Genomic DNA, 15,574 nt, shown 5'->3' on the forward strand with positions numbered 1-15,574 from the left:
AAAGGAGACCACCTTAGGGAAAAAGGATGATGTTTCTGATCTCAAAACCACCTTGAAAAGGCTCTTTAGAAGGAACAGCCCCTAACACAGAAACATCTCTAACTGATGAGATAGCAACCAAGAAGGCAACTTTAACCACTTCTTCCCTCACATCTGTTCACCCCATATGGAGCAAAGCAATGTTTATAACTCTGCTATGGAGCAGTTTATTCAGTGATAACCTTGTCATTAATTAAGATAACCAAGGAATACATACATGGTTATTTTAAGGATATGGCTTTCTTTTGTGAATACTGTCTTGCATAAATGATTTTTTTTTTGCAATACTTAGAAAATATAAAACATATCAAAACGAAACAAAATGCAGTCTTTATAAATCGCGTTACTGTGGATTAAAAGTGCACATTTTATTTTGTAATTTGTCTTGTTTAAAATTACACTAAAATTATGCTTCTGGTACAAAGCATTGCAAAATTATTACAAATGAAATAAAAGTAGTTTTTTTCAATTTTGCGCTTTAAATGTAAAACCTGTTAAATGTGTACCAATATTAAATTTTAAAAAAGTTTAAATTTTAATGGTCAATTGAAAAAAAAAAAAAAAAAACACACATCAGGAGAAGGATAACAAATGAGTTAATTAGGGCTGATTAGAGTAATTAAATAGTTAGAGGAACGAAAAAAAACCAATTTTTTTTTTACACTTTTTTGGTTGCAGATTAAATTTCATCCCTTTGAGCTGAAGATTAATGAACAGAATAAATGCAAAAGTAGCCATGTTGCTTTCTATTTTGAACAATGCTATTGATAATCACTGTCAGCTTGCTTTGACAAGTACAGCTGCCGAGAGCTGCTCTAAGTCCTGGTACAACCAATACGATTTGTCAGTTCAAAATCGCATCACAAAAGTCACACCCTGTGACAACAGAACCGGCAAATCGATTGTAAAAAAGTCGCAAACCTCAATGAAATTGCACGACTTGGCGGCTTTGAAATTGTAGTGCAATTTCAAAGCCGCATTGGTGTGAACAAGGCTAAAAACAGCAACTCTGATTATTCAGAGCAGAGAACTGATGTAGAAGGAATTTCCTATTAAAAACTGACCACACTACACTTGAGAGAACAGCGTGGTTGTTCTCTAGCTGTGCTGGGAACTCAGCCCACCCTCCATCAAAGTTTTGACTTGTTCGGACAGGCTTTCAATCATGGCTCAACCAGACATCTCTGCCCTTCCTGTGACAGCTTTGTGTCCCTGCATCTTGAAATGATCAGCCAAAAGGGAGAGTGGTTACAGAACCGTGAGAATTAACTGCTGGCTTTTCACAATGTAAAAATTGGCAAAACCATAAAACATTCATGCGTTAGCAAATTATGAAAATACTACTGTGTTTAAATGCGTAGAGAATTAAAAAGTTAAAGAAATGAAAATATGAACACTGTCATCATCAACTTCCTTCAAAAATGCCATCAGCCTGGCTGCCTTTGGGCACACTGCAGAGTATCATGGAGTACAGTGTGGACAACACTAATCTGTCTGGTGTGTACACCTCTACTTTTAGTGATTATTGTTAAATTAATTCACTGCCTTCTGATGTTTTTTAGTGGTCGGAGGCTGCTCCACTTACAATTAAATAAATATCCTTCTAAGAAGACTTTTAGATCTTTAAATTCCTTTTGGAAATAGAGAGTTTGCAATTATAACCTCCTATCCTTTTCCTGCAATATGTACTGGTCTCTGACAGCTTAGTTGTTCAAATCCTGACTATTGCTTAGTTTAACCATCGGCTGACAAAGGGTTCTTTGAAGACATGGTTATATCAAGGGAAAATTAATTGCTCAACATCAAAACTTTACTAAAGCACAACACACTATACGAAAATACACCTTCTGTCACCACATGTATAATTGGCAGCCCTGGTCTATTTGTCTGAAGAGAGGAGCAAGAAACAGGTATATTTTTACATCGATATTGAATGTGTTATTTCCCCATATATGCATATACCTTCAGTTATTCCACCCACTCCTCCCCTGAGGGCACTTTCCAAACACGCTCTGAGCCCCTACTTTCTAAAGACACATCTTGCACTACAAAATTACTATTTTAGTTCTACAACCTGCTAAGCGAGTTGTAAAGGAGTGATGTAATAGTCAATGCGTTTATAAACAAAAGGTGCACTCACAGCCAGGCAGAGTATTACTGTTTTAACAATCTATCAGATTATGAAGTTTGACAAAAGCAGACATTTCTTGTGCTCCCCATTTTGGTATTTTTATGAAAAAAAAAAAAAATTCTAATACATAGAAGGCCATCAAATGTTAGTGAGCACCCACAAAAAATGTTATCTTATTATTCTAAAGAAATGTATCAAATTCTTAAAATATCTTACAGAATTTGCAGCTACTGCAAAAGAAACAAAGAATTTAGTCTGATTATGGCTTGGTTATTGAGCAAATCTGATATTAACCGAGTGCATTCTTTGCTGGTCTTGTGTCCAACTAGCATGAGGACCAATATGCTTGCTCATGCTGGTCTTTGGAGTAATGTTTACCTTATTTATGAGATGTTCAGTCACCACTTCTCTCAGTCCTGTATAGAGCTTCTCTCCATGCTTATGAAGCACCATGGTATATGCATTTCTATACAGTTCTTCAAAGCTCAAACCACTGTTGTTCTTGCGCTGAATTTCTTGTATTGCATTCTTTAAAAGATCCCAAATGCTGTTAACATATTTTTCATCCATAGTCATCTGTAAGTAGTGAAAAAAAAAAAAAAAAAGAATTAAAAAAGATTAAACGAGTTTTAAAAATGTACAAATTTGAAGCAACACTTTCTTGTTTAGGAAGCTGGACTAGTTTTTTTTTGCTCTTCTGACTTGCCTTTTAAACCCCAAAAAATAAAATATAACACTTAAAATTTTTTACAACTACTACAACTATTATTATAAAATCAGGACCCTTCAAATTTCTATTGTCTATAGTCCTTTACAAACGCTTTGTTTGTAAAACTTATAAAAATGAAACATGGTAATGAACTAAAGCTCAGCGCACGTTACCATATGACTGTGCAATCTAGTGAAATGGACTAACTGAAACATATTGGTTAGATAGCTCCTTATATTACACAGTTTTGGTAAATCTAAAGTTCACTATACAAAGATCGTGCAGTCAGAATGCAACATCTATGGTGACCCTAAAATATAGGACTGCAATTACTCAGCTTCCAAGTATACACTCTGATTTCAAGATTTTTCCTGCAACTCTGAAACACAACAAAGTTGATCAGGATTTTCCTTATGGGTGCTAAAGTGAGCTTGTGGGCAAGCAAATGGAGATGACTGCACTAACTATCTGGGGTTGTCTCCTTATTCACAGTACATAACTACACCACACAGTACAAATAGCTGATCTAACAAAGTATTGATTATTTTAATCTTTTATGGCGAGTTGTGGTATGGTGTTTTGTGTGCTAAAATGAATGGCCCGTCAATGCACTGAGTAAGAAAGGATTAGAACCACTAACATGTTTTCAAAGCAGAACTAAACCCATCGATTTAGGCCTCGTTCACACCTTACATGCAGAAAAACTGATGGAAACTGATGTGCAGTTTTCACTTGCAGAGAGATCAGTTTACATCAATTTTCATGCACGCTTCAACAATTTTTTTACACACACTACAGATTCGCGCACAGACAAAAATCTGAATGTGATACAAGTGTTATGGTGTGAACAGCACACAGAGAACAATCGATTTTGTTGTGCCCTTGCAGAACATGTGCAGAAAAACGGACGTCTCTGCACCATGGTGTGAACGAGCCCTTAATAGTTTTAAAAGTTACATTCCTGACATGCTGGGAATGCTGTCATTCACTTGTGTTCTCAAACTGTCATAACTGATCACATACAGTCAGGTCCATAAATATTGGGACATGGACACAATTCTAACATTTTTGGCTCTATACACCACCACAATGGATATGAAATGAAACGAACAAGATGTGCTTTAACTGCAGACTGTCAGCTTTAATTTGAGGGTATTTACATCCAAATCAGGTGAACAGTGTTGGAATTACAACACTTTGCATATGTGCCTCCCACTTCTTAAGGGACCAAAAGTAATGGGACAGAATAATAATCATAAATCAAACTTTCACTTTTTAATACTTGGTTGCAAATCCTTTGCAGTCAATTAAAGCCTGAAGTCTGGAACGCATAGACATCACCAGATGCTGGGTTTCATCCCTGGTGATGCTCTGCCAGGCCTCTACTGCAACTGTCTTCAGTTCCTGCTTGTTCTTGGGGTATTTTCCCTTCAGTTTTGTCTTCAGCAAGTGAAATGCATGCTCAATCGGATTCAGGTCAGGTGATTGACTTGGCCATTGCAGAACATTCCACTTCTTTCCCTTAAAAAACTCTTTGGTTGCTTTTGCAGTCTGCTTTGGGTCATTGTCCATCTGCACTGTGAAGCGGCGTCCAATGAGTTCTAAAGCATTTGGCTGAATATGAGCAGATAATATTGCCCGGAACACTTCAGAATTCATCTTGCTGCTTTTGTCAGCAGTCACATCATCAATAAATACAAGAGAAGCAGTTCCATTGGCAGCCATACATGCCCACGCCATGACACTACCACCACCATGCTTCACTGATGAGGTGGTATGCTTAGGATCATGAGCAGTTCCTTTCCTTCTCCATACTCTTCTCTTCCCATCACTCTGGTACAAGTTGATCTCGGTCTCATCTGTCCATAGGATGTTGTTCCAGAACTGTGAAGGCTTTTTTAGATGTCATTTGGCAAACTCTAATCTGGCCTTCCTGTTTTTGAGGCTCACCAATGGTTTATATCTTGTGCTGAACCCTCTGTATTCACTCTGGTGAAGTCTTCTCTTGATTGTTGACTTTGACACACATACACCTACCTCCTGGAGAGTGTTCCTGATCTGGCCAACTGTTGTGAAGGGTGTTTTCTTCACCAGGGAAAGAATTCTTCGGTCATCCACCACAGTTGTTTTCCGTGGTCTTCCGGGTCTTTTGGTGTTGCTGAGCTCACCGGTGCGTTCCTTCATTTTAAGAATGTTCCAAACAGTTGTTTTGGCCATGCCTAATGTTTTTGCTATCTCTCTGATGGGTTTGTTTTGTTTTTTCAGCCTAATGACGGCTTGCTTCACTGATAGTGACAGCTCTTTGGATCTCATCTTGAGAGTTGACAGCAACAGATTCCAAATGCAAATAGCACACTTGAAATGAACGCTGGACCTTTTATCTGCTCATTGTAATTGGGATAATGAAGGAATAACACACACCTGGCCATGGAACAGCTAAGAAGCCAATTGTCCCATTACTTTTGGTCCCTTAAAAAGTGGGAGGCACATATGCAAACTGTTGTAATTCCTACACCGTTCACCCGATTTGGATGTAAATACCCTCAAATTAAAGCTGACAGTCTGCAGTTAAATTACATCTTGTTCGTTTCATTTCAAATCCATTGTGGTGGTGTATAGAGCCAAAAATGTTAGAATTGTGTCGATGTCCCAATATTTATGGACCTGACTGTATGCGGCACCATGGCAGTTGCAGATCAAACAGAGGCTAAAGACAGCTTCTTTGGCTGAAAAAGGAAAAGAAGGGTTAGTTCCACTTTAGTTCTGCATATGTGTCCATCAGAGAGATTTCCTATAGGTTCCTCATGCCAAAGGGTGAAAATAGAGAACCTCTTTTGTGTGCGTTCAGTAGGGCCAAAGACAGCAGGGAGAAGAGATTTATAACAGAACCATGCAAAAGTCTTAAAGTGGAACTTTACTCTTAACAAGTTGATGAAAAATTCTACATAATTATGCCACCAAAATTAGTGTGTGCTGTAAATTGCCTCCAGCTTTGTTCCGGTTTCTTCTTGATGGAGGCTGCCATTTTGTTGAAGCCCAGAGCCATGAGCAGCAGTTAAAGCAGAGCTAAACCCTCCTGTCCTTTTCATCCAAGGAAGCTGTTGTCTGATCTGCAACTGCCATGGTGCTGCACGTGTAATCAGCTATAACACCAGCCATGTGATGGTTTGACAGTTTGGTTGAGAACATAAATGTGACAGTTAACATAGCTGGCATGCCGAGAATGTAACCGTTTTTCGAAACTGTTAAATCGATGGTTTTAGTTCCACGTTAATCTTCAGACTGTCAGAAGATCAGCCTCTACAAATTCGGCAGTGCCTGAAAAGGGAGAGTAACTGAGCACGTGTAAAGCAGGGTGAGACAGTGTATTACTGGATTTTAACCACCTCCCGTCCAGCTGTTGTATATAAACAGCAGGATGGTGGCAGTGCAGGGTCGGGTGGCTGTTTATAAACGGCCTCCCCGCACCCTGCTTGTGCACGCTCCCAGGGAGCGCAGCACCGTGATCCGGTGCCCGCAGTGGAACACCGATCGGACGGGACCTCTGTGCGAGGTCCCGATCATGTGATCACTGATTGGCCAATCAGTGATCACATGCAGAGTAGTAAGCAAGATGTCACTTCTGACATCATTGCTTACTACATGTGAAATCTGTGAATGATCACAGAGATCACATGGTAAAAGGCTGACCAATCACAGCTCACTCCGCAGTTCTCAATGGCTGTAAGAATGCAGCTAGAGAGAAGGAGAAATTAGTGCTTTTACAGCCTTTATGGGTGTAAAAGCAATCCGAGACTGTATTGCTAGGGTAACAGTATGGGGAAAAAAAAAAAAAAGTTTAAAAATTATAATTTTTGGTTATAAACTAATTTGGGTTATTTTTTTTTTAATAAAAAGATAATGGAATAAATTTTGGCCAAGATTTATGATGAAATACTATTTGCAAAAAAGAAAAACACTTTTTTTTTCTAAATTTTTGGACTTTTTCATAGCAAAAAAAATAAAAAAATTCCCAGTGGTGAATAAATACCACCAAAATAAAGCTTTATCTGTCTCAAAAAAATGCTAAAAAATTCATATGGGTACAGTGTTGCATGACCACGGAATTGTCAAAGTGTGATGGCACTGAAAGCTGAAAATTGGCCTGGACAGGAAGGGGGTAAAAGTGTCCGGACTGGAAGTGGTTAAACAGGCACTTAATGTTTTACATAGCTTTACTTGCAAAAGGGGCCAGCCTGAAAATGACCTAGCAAGACTTAATTTTCTGCCAAGAATCCACTTTAACCACTTAAGGACCGCCTTATAGCAGATATACTGCTACAGGGCGGGCGGCACCTGTGCGCAGAATCACATATAGACATACATACATATACATACACACACACATATGCGAATTACGCTCCCGTGGTTAGAGATACAAACACACACACACAGTAAAGGAAATAAGTATTTGATCCCCTGCTGATTTTGAATGTTTGCCCACTCACAAAGAAATGATCGGTCTAAAAATCGAATGGTAGGTGTATTGTAACACAGAGACAGAATAGCAACAAAAATTCAAATGAAATGCATGTCTAACAAATTATGCACTGATTTGCATGTTCATGAGGGAAATAAGTATTTGATCCCCTATCATTCAGCAGGATTTCTGGCTACCAGGTGTCTTTCATACAGGTAACAAAATGAGATTAGCAGCACTCCCTTTAAGAGACTGCTTCTAATCTCAGCTTGTTACCTGTATAAAAGACACCTGACCACAGGAGCAATTAAACAATCAGATTCCAAACTCTCCACCATGGCAAAGACCAAAGAGCTGTCCAAGCATGTCAGGGACAAGATTGTAGACCTACACAAGGCTGGACTGGGCTACCAAAACTATAGTCAAGCAGCTAGGTGAGAAGGTGACAATAGCTGGTGCAATCATTCGCAAATGGAAGAAACACAAAACTGTCAGTCTCCCTAGATCTGGTGCACCATGCAAGATCTCACCTTGTGGAGTGTTAATGATCATTAAACAGTGAGGAATCATCACAGAACTACACGTGAGAATCTTGTCAATGATCTCCAGGCAGCTGGTTGAAAGTGTTGTGGTCAGATGAGACCAAAATCGAGCTCTTTGGCATCAACTCAACTAGCAGTGTTTGGAGGAGGAGGAGGAATGCTGCCTATGACCCCAAGAACACCATCCCAACTGTCAAACATGGTGGTGGAAACATTCTGCTTGGGGGGGGGGTTCTGCTAAGGGGACAAGACAACTGCACGGCATCAAAAGGACAATGGATGGGGTAATGTACTGTCAAATCTTGGGTGAGGTGAGAACCTTCTTCCCTCAGCCAGGGCATTGAAAATGGGTTGTGGATGGGTGTTTCCAACATGACAATGACCCAAAACACAAAGCCAAGGAAACAAAGGAGTGGCTCAAGAAGAAGCACATTAAGGTCCTGGAGTGGCCTAGCCAGTCTCCAGACCTTAATCCGATTGAAAATCTGTGGAGGGAACTGAACGTTCGAGTTGCCAAACATCAGCCACCAAACCTTAAAAGACTTGGAGAGGATCTGCCAAGAAGAGTGGGCCAAAATCCCTCCTGAGATGTGTGCAAACCTGGTGGCCAACTACAGGAAACGTCTGACCTCTGTGATTGCCAACAAGAGATTTGCCACCAAGTACTAAGTCATGTTTTGTGAAGGGGATCAAATACTTATTTCCCTCATGAACATGCAAATCAGTGCATCATTTGTTAGACATGCATTTCTTTTGAATTTTTTGTTGCTGTTCTGTCTCTCAGTGTTACAACACACCTACCAATCGATTTTTAGACTGATCATTTCTTTGTGTGTGGGCAAACATTCAAAATAAGCAGGGGATCAAATACGTGTGCATGTGTGTGTAAATGGCGGTCCTGGCCAGTACTTATCAAGCATTTCCGACGGGGAGGAAGATTTCCCCCTAGTAAACCACTCCCAGCAAACACTTTGATCGCCCCTCACATTAACCCCTTCCTGCCCAGTGCCATTAGTACAGTGTCAGTGCTTTTTTTTTAGCACTGATCACTGTATTGGTGTCACTGGGGTGTCAGTGACACCTAGTCCCCCCCCCCCCCAGTGTCCGAAAGTCTGCCACAGTCCCAATAAATGTCACTGATCGCCGCCATTACTAGTAACGCAAAAAATAAAAAAACTGCTCAGACGATCATACATCATCGAAAGAAAGCTCAATTCGATGGGAAAAAAAAAGGATGTAAATTTCATTTGGGTGCAGCGTTGCATGACCGCGCAAATGTCAGTTAAAGTAACGCAGCGCCGTAACGCAAAAAATGACCTGGTCATGAAGGGGGGTAAATCCTCAGGAGGGCAAGTGGTTAAAGCGGAGTTCCAGTCAGTTTTGTGTTTATTAAAAGTCAGCAGTTACAAAAAGCTGACTTAATAAAACACACACTCACCTGTCCCAGGATCCAGCAATGTGCTCACACACGCCATCCCTTCTCTGCCTCTTCTCTCCTCGGCACCACAACTGTGGGCACCAGGCTGTGACAGCTTGCGGCTTTACAGCGGGGTGCCCAGTACGCATGCACGAGTCGCGCTGCGCATTCTGATTGGTCCGGCAATTTTCTGGGACCTGTGAAGGTTCCCAGGAGACTGCTGAAGGAAGGAGGGGGGCGAACTTCCGGCTCACTTTGCCAAGGCAAACTGAGCAAGAAGTGGGAGCGGGTATAAACCCGGTACCCGCTCCCCCCCCCCCTCAAAAGGTGCCATATGGCAGTGGAGGGGGGGGGAGCAAACAAGTGGAGCTTGAACTTTGGAGTGTAACTCCATTTTAAGCAGATGTGGAAAAAATGCTGTAAATGAACCCCTTAGTGACCGAGGGTAAAACAAATGATAATGACTGAACACAAAATTTTGAAAGTTTGACGTGTTATTAAAACTGTACATATCACAACTACTTGGTGTACCCAGGTGGGTTATACCTGGTTTTCTTTCAGGACAAAATTAGGCTCTCTTTTGGTGGGAAATTGTAATGGATATCTTTGCATTTTTTTTTATATCATCGAAAAGGAAAACTGGCCCAAACTAGAAAAAAAAAAAAAAAATCTTACGATTTAGCTGTATATTTCTCGCTGTTACTAGAACTTACCACCAAGAAACATCCCAAAATAAATGTTCCTACTCCTGACAATCATAATGATGCCACATATTTGTATGTTGTTTGTACCCGTAGTAGGGCCCTGAAACAACAGTGCTCATTTTGCTTTTTTATCCCACCTAGAACAGGCTGACACAAATGGAAGGAAAAAAAAAAGGAAAAAAAAACCTACCAAAAATATACTGACCTGACCTTTGACCCCCTACCTTGACCACTCATTAACCCTGGCAATGACCTAGATCAAATCTTTATCTAGGTTTTCCTTTTTTTTTACATCTTTTTCTCCTGCAGGAAAGAAAGATACAGAGCATCTATCTCTTCATTCAGAAGAGAAAGCAACACAGTGGGGGGCTGCACAGTGACTGATCACTGTGACAGCCAACCAGAGCTATCACAGTGAGCAGGTGACCAGGAATCAGGAGTCCCAGGTCCTGATCGGTAGTAGGAGACCCAGGGCTCTCAGTGGGAGCTTGGTCTCTGGGCTTTGAGCACGCTGTACAGAGCACTCCTAGCACAAAGACAGGTGCGCAGATATGTGGCCTCACAGATAAAGATCCACTTCAGTGAAGCCGCATATCTGTGTACTGTTGGCAGGAAGAAAGAATGCTCTCAGAAATGGAAGAGAAATCCAAAAATCGGATCAATATTTGGTGTGACCACCTTTGCCTTCAAAACAGCATCAATTCTTCTAAGTACACTTGCACACAGTTTATGAACTCAGCAGATAGATTGTTCCAAATATCTTAGAGAACTAACAGTACTATCAAGCACAAGTGCGCAAAATCACATATATATACGTGATTCACGCTCCCATGGTGTTCACGCCCCTCCCAGATGGCGTCAGATTGCCGTCAGTACACCAGTAATCACATTTAACCCCTTGATTGCCAGGAAGATGCTCATACACAATAAACCTCCATTGCTAGTATAGTGTCTGAGCGGATCAATATCTTTGACCAGATCAGCACTATACCAGCGTTCACATTAGTATAGTGTCCCCAAAAACACGTTAGCAGGATCAGCCGCGGCACCTGCGTTTAGCCCCTACGCTTAACCCCCCCTTCTAAACCAGCAAGTGCAGTGCCATGAGGTCACTGTCACTTGATACATTGCACACAAAACCGCAGTGTTTACAGAATCAGGTCTGATCTCTGTTAGCACTTGCCGGTAAATTTTGATGACTCTCATATGCAGCAGAGTGCCAGTACTAGTGCCGCGCAACCTTTTGGTGAACTGGCAAGCACCAGCGGTCTAGTACATCCTGGTCTTTCACATACCTCTTAGATTGTAAACTCCCAAGATCAGGCCCTCCTAACCCTCTTGTATTGAATTGTATTGTTGCTGTATTGTCAAGCGCTGAGAAAACAGTTGGCGCTGTTTAAATCCTATATAATAATAATACCAGCACTGCAGTATGACTTGGCGACGTGGTGAGTCCCATCACTGCAGTACAAGCTGGTGCGGTGGCGAGCACAAGTATTGTCCCGCAACCACCAAGAATTCGCACACAGGCCCGTAGAGCCCCTAGTATCCTTCCGGATGTGCTTGCAATCCCGATTGGCAGCCCACAAATTCTGCAGCACCCGTACTTCCCCCATTCACTGCCCAACCCGGAATTCAGGTGGAAAAAGCTAATTTATCTACTCCCCTTGATTTTTTGGAGCTGTTTTTCAATGTATCACCGCCAAGCAAAATTCAAACCTTGCCAGACCATTTGCATGGAAACCCATCACGGTTTTCGAATTTATATTTTTTTGGGGCCTAACCCTCAACATGAGCATTACTAAAAAAAAAAATGAATTGCGGTTGTATTGGTCCACAGACCTGATTCATCATATGCCCGTGTTCTCTGCTGCCATGGCCAGGCATAGATGAGAGTATAATGTGTTTTATGCATTTCAACGAGAATACACTCTGTCGTCCTTGAGGTGACCCTGAATTTGACCGGCTACACAAAATTCGGTCCCCTTGTAAATCTTCCTTAACCAAAAATTTGCAGATGTCTATACTCCCCAGCAAATATCTGTGTTGATGAGTCCCTCATTAATTTTTCTGACTGCCTTGCATTCAAACAATTTCTCCCCAGCAAGTGTGCCAGATATGGGGTCAAGATGTAGAAAACCTGTGAGAGGACAACAGGCTATACTTATGTTAAGGATTTACGAGGGAAAAGATAGTAATGTGGAGCCCCCTGGATGCCCAGACTACATGGGGAGTAGTGGCAAGATAGTTTGGGACTTGGTGTCATCCTTTTTCCATATGGGGTACCACTTATACGTGGACAATTTTTATTCAAGTGTACCACTATTTAGACATTTGTACATTCTTGGAACTGGCGCATGTGGTAAAGTGTGACCTAATGTGTGCCCACCATTAGAAGTGGATGGATGCAGGGCATACCACACTTTTTTTTCCCCATTCAGCCCAAAGGCTGCATACAAATAATAAAAAGAAAAGGAAAAAAAAAAAAAAAAAAAAAAAAGAACACAGCATATATATACCCAAAGGATCAGCGACGTACTGGTACATCATTGGACTTTGAATGGTTATACCAGGATGATGCCTACAGCTTCAGGTATCGTCCTGGTATAATTTTTTTCAGCTGGCGATCGGCTGTCATGTAAAAGCAATCCTAGTGGCTAATTAGCTGCAGTATTGCTTTTACAAAAAGGAGACAATGCCCCCCCTCCCCCACGGCCTTCTCGGGCAGTCCCGTGCCATCGGAGGAACCTGAGAAAGCAGCCGGTGTTTCTGCCAGCTGACCAGAAAGCTGATGGGAGACCAGAATGGTGCCAATCATCTCTATAGCCAAAGAAATCAGAAGCTACGAGCATTTCATCACTTCAGTTTTGCAGGATAGAACCAGTTCCATTTGTAAATTGGGAAAGCAACTGATCACACCGACCTTGGTTTGATTAGATAACGTAAGGGCAGGAGGAGATATCTAGAGTTTGATAGAACCCAGATTTCTGAAAAAAAAAAATATATATATGACAATGCCCATTGAAGTTATAGGGGATATTTGCATTCCCTGTGATAGCATTAACCACTTCCCGTCCGGCCGCTGTTTATAAACGGCAGGACGGGACACCTACAGGAGCGGGTTGCCGTCTCTAAACGGCACCTTGCATCTGAGGCTCGTGCGCGGCTCCTAGAGCGCGCACCCGCGAGCCCGATGATCGCCGAGTCCGACGGACACGGTGGATTACGTGACATGGTATGGGACCAATGAAATCGGTCCCATACCATGTGATCAGCTGTGTCCAATAAGGACACAGCTTAAGTGTAAACAAAAGCCGCATGGTGCGGCTTCCGCCTCCTTCTCCTCTCACGGAGTTGTCTGTGAGAGGAGAAACTGCGAAGAAAAGGGCTGTAGCTAACTGCCCTCCACCTCAGTGACACCTGATCGCCCCTAAAGTGGCCCTGATCGCCCCTAAAGTGGCCCTGATCGCCCCTAAAGTGGCCCTGATCGCCCCTAAAGTGGCCCTGATCGCCCACAAGTGGCCCTGATCGCCCACAAGTGGCCCTGATCGCCCACAAGTGGCCCTGATCGCCCACAAGTGGCCCTGATCGCCCACAAGTGGCCCTGATCGCCCACAAGTGGCCCTGATCGCCCAACAAGTGGCCCTGATCGCCCAACAAGTGGCCCTGATCGCCCAACAAGTGGCCCAGCAGTGTCCCTGATTGTCAGTGTCCCTGATCACCACATAGTGGCCCAGCAGTGTTCCTGATCGCCACAGTGTCCCTGATCGTCACAGTGTCCCTGATCGCCGCAGTGGCCAAGCAGTGTCCCTGATCGTCACACGTGGCCCAGCAGTATCGCCGCAGTGGCCAAGCAGTGTCCCTGATTGCCACACAAGTGGCCCAGAAGTGTCCCTGATTGCCGCAGTGGCCCAGCAGTGTCCCTGATCACCGCAGTGTCCCTGATTGCCGCACAAGTGGTCCAGCAGTGTCCCTGATCGCCGCAGTGGCCCAGCAGTGTCCCTGATCAGCGCAGTGTCCCTGATTGCCGCACAAGTGGTCCAGCAGTGTCCCTGATTGCCACAGTGTCCCTGATTGCCGCAGTGGCCCAGCAGTGTCCCTGATCGCCACACAAGTGGCCCAGCAGTGTCCCTGATCGCCACACAAGTGGCCCAGCAGTGTCCCCGATTGCCGCACAAGTGGTCCAGCAGTGTCCCTGATCACCGCAGTGTCCCTGATTGCCGCACAAGTGGTCCAGCAGTGTCCCTGATCGCCGCAGTGACCCCGATTGCCGCAGTGGCCCAGCAGTGTCCCTGACCACCACACAAGTGGCCCAGCAGTGTCCCTGATCACCGCATTGGCCCAGCAGTGTTCCTGATCACCACACAAGTGGCCCAGCAGTGTCCCTGATCACCGCATTGGCCCAGCAGTGTTCCTGATCACCACACAATTGGCCCAGCAGTGTCCCTGATCCCCACATTGGCCCAGCAGTGTTCCTGATCACCACACAAGTGGTCCAGCAGTGCCCCTGATCACCGAAGTGTCCCTGATCACCTCAGTAGTCCAGCAGTGTTTCTGATTGCCACACAAGTGGCCCAGCAGTGTCCTGATCATCGCAGTGGCCCAGCAGTGTCCCTGATCGCCGCAGAAGTGGTCCAGCAGTGTCCCAGCAGTGTTCCTGATCACCGCAGTGTCCCCAATTGCTGCATAAGTGGTCCAGCAGTGTCCCTGATCACCGCAGTGTCCGATTGCCGCAGTGTCCCAGATCACCACACAAGTGGCCCAGCAGTGTCCCTGATCACCACACAAGTGGCCAGCAGTGTCCCTGATTGCCGGACAAGTGGTCCAGCAGTGCCCCTGATCACCGCAGTGTCCCTGATCACCGCAGTTGCCCAGCAGTGTTTCTGATCGCCACACAAGTGGCCCAGCAGCGTCCTGATCATCGCAGTGGCCCAGCAGTGTCCATGGTCGCCGCACAAGTGGTCCAGCAGTGTCCCTGATCGCCACAGTGTCCCTGATTGCCACAGTGTCCCTGATCGCCACACAAGTGGCCCAGCAGTGTCCCTGATCACCGCAGTGGCCCAGCAGTGTCCCTGATCACCATACAGTGGCCCAGTGTCCCTGATCACCTTACAGTGTGCCTGTTCATAAAGTGTCCCTGATCTCTGCCACACCAGTGGATCCTGTTCACTGCCATCGTCTGTGAGGAGAGAGATCCAGTACAGCTAACTGAGTAATTTTCAGCCTTTGCACAGAGTTTACACACACTCACAAAACATTGCCAGCCACCTCACTGTATCTCTGATTTTTGCCCAACAGTGACTAGTGTGAACCAACTGCAGCCAGATATCTGTCCCTCACTGCAACACCATCCTGATCACTGCCATACCAGTGGGTTCTGATCAGTGTCATAAATATGGCCAAAAGATCATATACAAGCGAGGAGGCATTTCAAATTCTGAGTATGACAGATGAGAGTGATGGAGAACTTAAAACATACCTTGGGGTGTTTGCTTTCCAAAATGGGGTCTTTTTGTGGATAATTCCATTGTCCTGATACTCCAGGACCTCCAAAACAGCAATAGGTAGTTAAG

At 43.8% G+C, this 15,574-nt stretch overlaps 1 protein-coding gene across 1 annotated transcript in view; it reads right to left on the reverse strand.

Moving 5' to 3' along the window:
- Positions 1 to 15,574, reverse strand: part of CUL3 (cullin 3) — a 108,348-nt gene that overhangs the window by 61,294 nt on the left and 31,480 nt on the right. The window contains exon 2 of the mRNA XM_089669507.1: positions 2,549 to 2,746. Within this exon, the coding sequence (XP_089525633.1) occupies positions 2,549 to 2,746 (198 nt within the window). The remainder of the gene's footprint in view (positions 1 to 2,548; positions 2,747 to 15,574) is intronic.

Source organism: Staurois parvus, unplaced genomic scaffold (assembly GCF_062004578.1).
Source record: "Staurois parvus isolate SC_StPar_1 unplaced genomic scaffold, SC_StPar_1.0 ptg000078l, whole genome shotgun sequence".
NCBI lineage: Eukaryota > Metazoa > Chordata > Amphibia > Anura > Ranidae > Staurois > Staurois parvus.